The sequence below is a fragment of the Gavialis gangeticus genome, unplaced genomic scaffold (genome assembly GCF_001723915.1).
Source record: "Gavialis gangeticus isolate Ggan-Ray unplaced genomic scaffold, GavGan_comp1, whole genome shotgun sequence".
Classification (NCBI taxonomy): domain Eukaryota; kingdom Metazoa; phylum Chordata; order Crocodylia; family Gavialidae; genus Gavialis; species Gavialis gangeticus.
Window position 1 is genome coordinate 76,522,305 of NW_017729034.1, and position 3,016 is coordinate 76,525,320.

General features: G+C 40.3%; 1 protein-coding gene across 1 annotated transcript in view; it reads left to right on the top strand.

The window, feature by feature from the left end:
* Window positions 1-213: 213 nt before the first annotated feature.
* The window catches only part of CNKSR3 (CNKSR family member 3), a gene marked incomplete at its 5' end in the record, with an annotated part of 70,296 nt that continues 67,493 nt past the window's right edge, over window positions 214-3,016 (top strand). The window contains one exon of the mRNA XM_019526744.1: window positions 214-411. Within this exon, the coding sequence (XP_019382289.1) occupies window positions 214-411 (198 nt within the window). The remainder of the gene's footprint in view (window positions 412-3,016) is intronic.

Sequence of the window (3,016 nt, forward strand, 5' to 3'; positions counted from 1 at the left end):
ACGTTCCTGGAACAAATTAGGCATATGTCTGTTTAGGGGCACTGAGGAAAACCAGGTTGCAAAAATAGTGTTGACCTATTGTGTTTTTACCATACTACCTTTAAGTAGTTTTTGTAAAATCTGGTACCGTGTATGTGAGAGGTTTATCCAGTGTGTATCTATGTCTATACCTATTATGATTAAAGAAACAGAAACCACAATTGATGTCTCTTCATTTTTTATAATTGTTATTTTTTTACTTTGGTAGGCTTGGATGATTGCTTGCAGCAGTATGTCCATAAATTTGAACGGGAGAAGATAAATGGTGAACAGCTGTTGCAGATTTCCCATCAGGAACTTGAAGAATTGGGGATCACACGAATTGGACACCAGGAACTGGTTCTAGAGGCTGTGGATCTGCTCTGTGCACTGGTCAGTTACATGGGGAACAAATATGTGATTTTTTAAGTAATTCTTTTTGCAGGCTTAGTGATGGTCTCTTGTACTAAGACAGATGTTTGGTATATAACTTTGTTTCTTTATTATACAGCATGTAGAGAATGGAACTAGTAAGAATTTAAACAATTTTATACAGTGTCATATTAATATTTTTCCAGATAAAATACCAATAGTAATAGGCTATATTGGTGAAGAATTAAGTTGTTTAACTAGCACTCAGTCATGAGGTTCCTATTAGCTTACACTGAGGCTAGGAACAGACATCACACTTTTTCCTGAACAAGTGCTTTGTGTTTTCTCATGTAATCCTGGGATTAGTGTGTACACACATCACTCTTTTAATCAAAGTTTAGTAAGTGGCTGAATGCATTGCTGTTTTTCTGTCATTGATTCAATAATGCAATCCAGGAATAACAATTCAGATGTGCTTTTTGATGTCCTGGGATAAACTGTTAATAATTTGTATCCTGCAGACCTTTTTTTAGGATTTATCCTGGGACAGTGGACATAGACATCTGAATGATTTCACCTTTTAAAATGGTTTATCCCGGGATAAATGCTGTGTCTGTTTGTAGCTAGAGAAAATTACCGTATTTACTCACTTACCACATGCACACCTCCCCCCACAACCCCATTAGCCTGCAATGTGTGTCTTAAGTGGGGAAGCTAACGTTCTGGCCGGAATATCAGGAGTGACATTTCTAATTCAGGCAGTTCTGAGGGGAGTCAGTTGACTTTGTGGCTCCTTAGAATCTGCTTGATTCATGCTAATTTTTCTTAACTTGAGGTGTTGATGAACATCTTTTCTTTTTTAATAGTCTTCATGTTACACTTATCAAACTATCCTTTCTATGGCAGTTTTGCTGAAGAATTCATGATTTAACTACTCCTATTTCCTAGCCTGGCAGACTTTTTTTTAGTTTTTCAAAATCCTACATCTGCCTATGGAGTCCAGTCTTCAGCAGCAGCTACAGTTTCAGCTGCTAATCTTTCTGCTTTAAAATGGTTAAAACTGTAGCTTTTGCCTGAGCAGGAAAGAGAAGGTGAGCGAGTTGAAGATTAGGCTTTCTGCCTGCTGTGTGCAGCCATAACGCTGGAAAAATCTTTTCTTTTCATTCTGTCTTCCCCAAAACAAGGTGCATGTCTGATTTGGGGGTATGCTGTATGCAAGAAAATATGGTATTATCCAATAGAGTGCTTTTGTCACAAAAAATGACACTGTTGATATGACAGGAGGTAATAATTGGTCACACGAACTAAGCTAGGTTAGGCAAATCTGTAAGCTATATGCTGGGGTGTTAAACATACAGTTTGTGGTCTGAATCTGACCAACAGAGACCACTTAATCTGGCCCACTGACCAACCAGTAGGTTACCATAAGTTGTGGGGCATACCCGGAGGAGTAGCTTGCCTCAGAATCTGAGGCTCTTGGGCCCTGGTGGACATAGCAGTAGGCAGCAGGAGAGCAAGTGAGGGCTGACACAGCCCAAGTCACCCTCTGGATGCTTTGCTCATCGCTGTCCTGGACCTGGAGCTGTCACTGCTCTGTGATCTGCGCCAGAGCTGCTGCCTCAGAATGAAACTTGCTAGTGCCAGCAGCTCAAGGCCTGGCACAGGGCATGTGGTGGGAGTTGGCTGCTGTTATCACTGCCGTTTGCACCAGGTGGGAGACGGAGGTGCTGTCACCACTGGAACCACTCTGTGCCCTGGGCTGGATCTGACCCACAAGGAGCCCCATAGTCCGGGTCTGGCTTGGGCCAGGAGTTTGGTACCCCTGCTGTTTACCAATTAAACAGTAGATAATCATTAAAAGGCTTTCAGAAAATGAATTAAGAATATTTTGATGAAAGAGCTAAAGACGACAAAGGCTGAAGCTTCCATTATGTCTATCTCCCCCCCCCCCAGTGGCTAATTATTTTTACACCCCCCCCCCATTCTGAAACAAACAAATCACATTTCTGTTTGTACTGGTGGTACCATACAACAGGTTCCGTTTATTTACAAGCCATTATTTGGGCATGCTTGGGAGTACATATTTGATGTAATACCATGAACTAGAGCCAGAGGTATCTACAGTTACATCATTGAGACTGGTGGGAAAGAATGCTGTGCAATTCTTATGCCATTACTGGCTTACATTCCTTTCATTATGTAACACTTGTTACACTGACAATTTTATTTTTAAAATGGACAGAGTCTTTTTTCTGTGTAAAAAATCAGCCTTACCCATTTCAGAAAGGTGGTATAGGAATTGGGAACCTCTCATAAACCAGGAACAACTGTTCTACCCTTAAAATTATTTTATTGAGATAAGTTTAATTTTTACTATGGTCTTAAATATTTTCCTGGAACTTGAGAAGATTTTGCAGTTGTACACATCCACCAAATATTTTTGTCTGTCACCTTTCAGAGAGGAACTGAATTGACTTGAAATATAATTCTCACTGTGGGAGTGATAAAATGTCACAGCGACAAGGAGTCTGTTAAAATAGTAGATGTACTGTATACTGTGTACTGTATACTGGCCTGACTGAAATAATGGATGTGGCAGTCACCCTAAGGCATTTCTTCTTGTTAC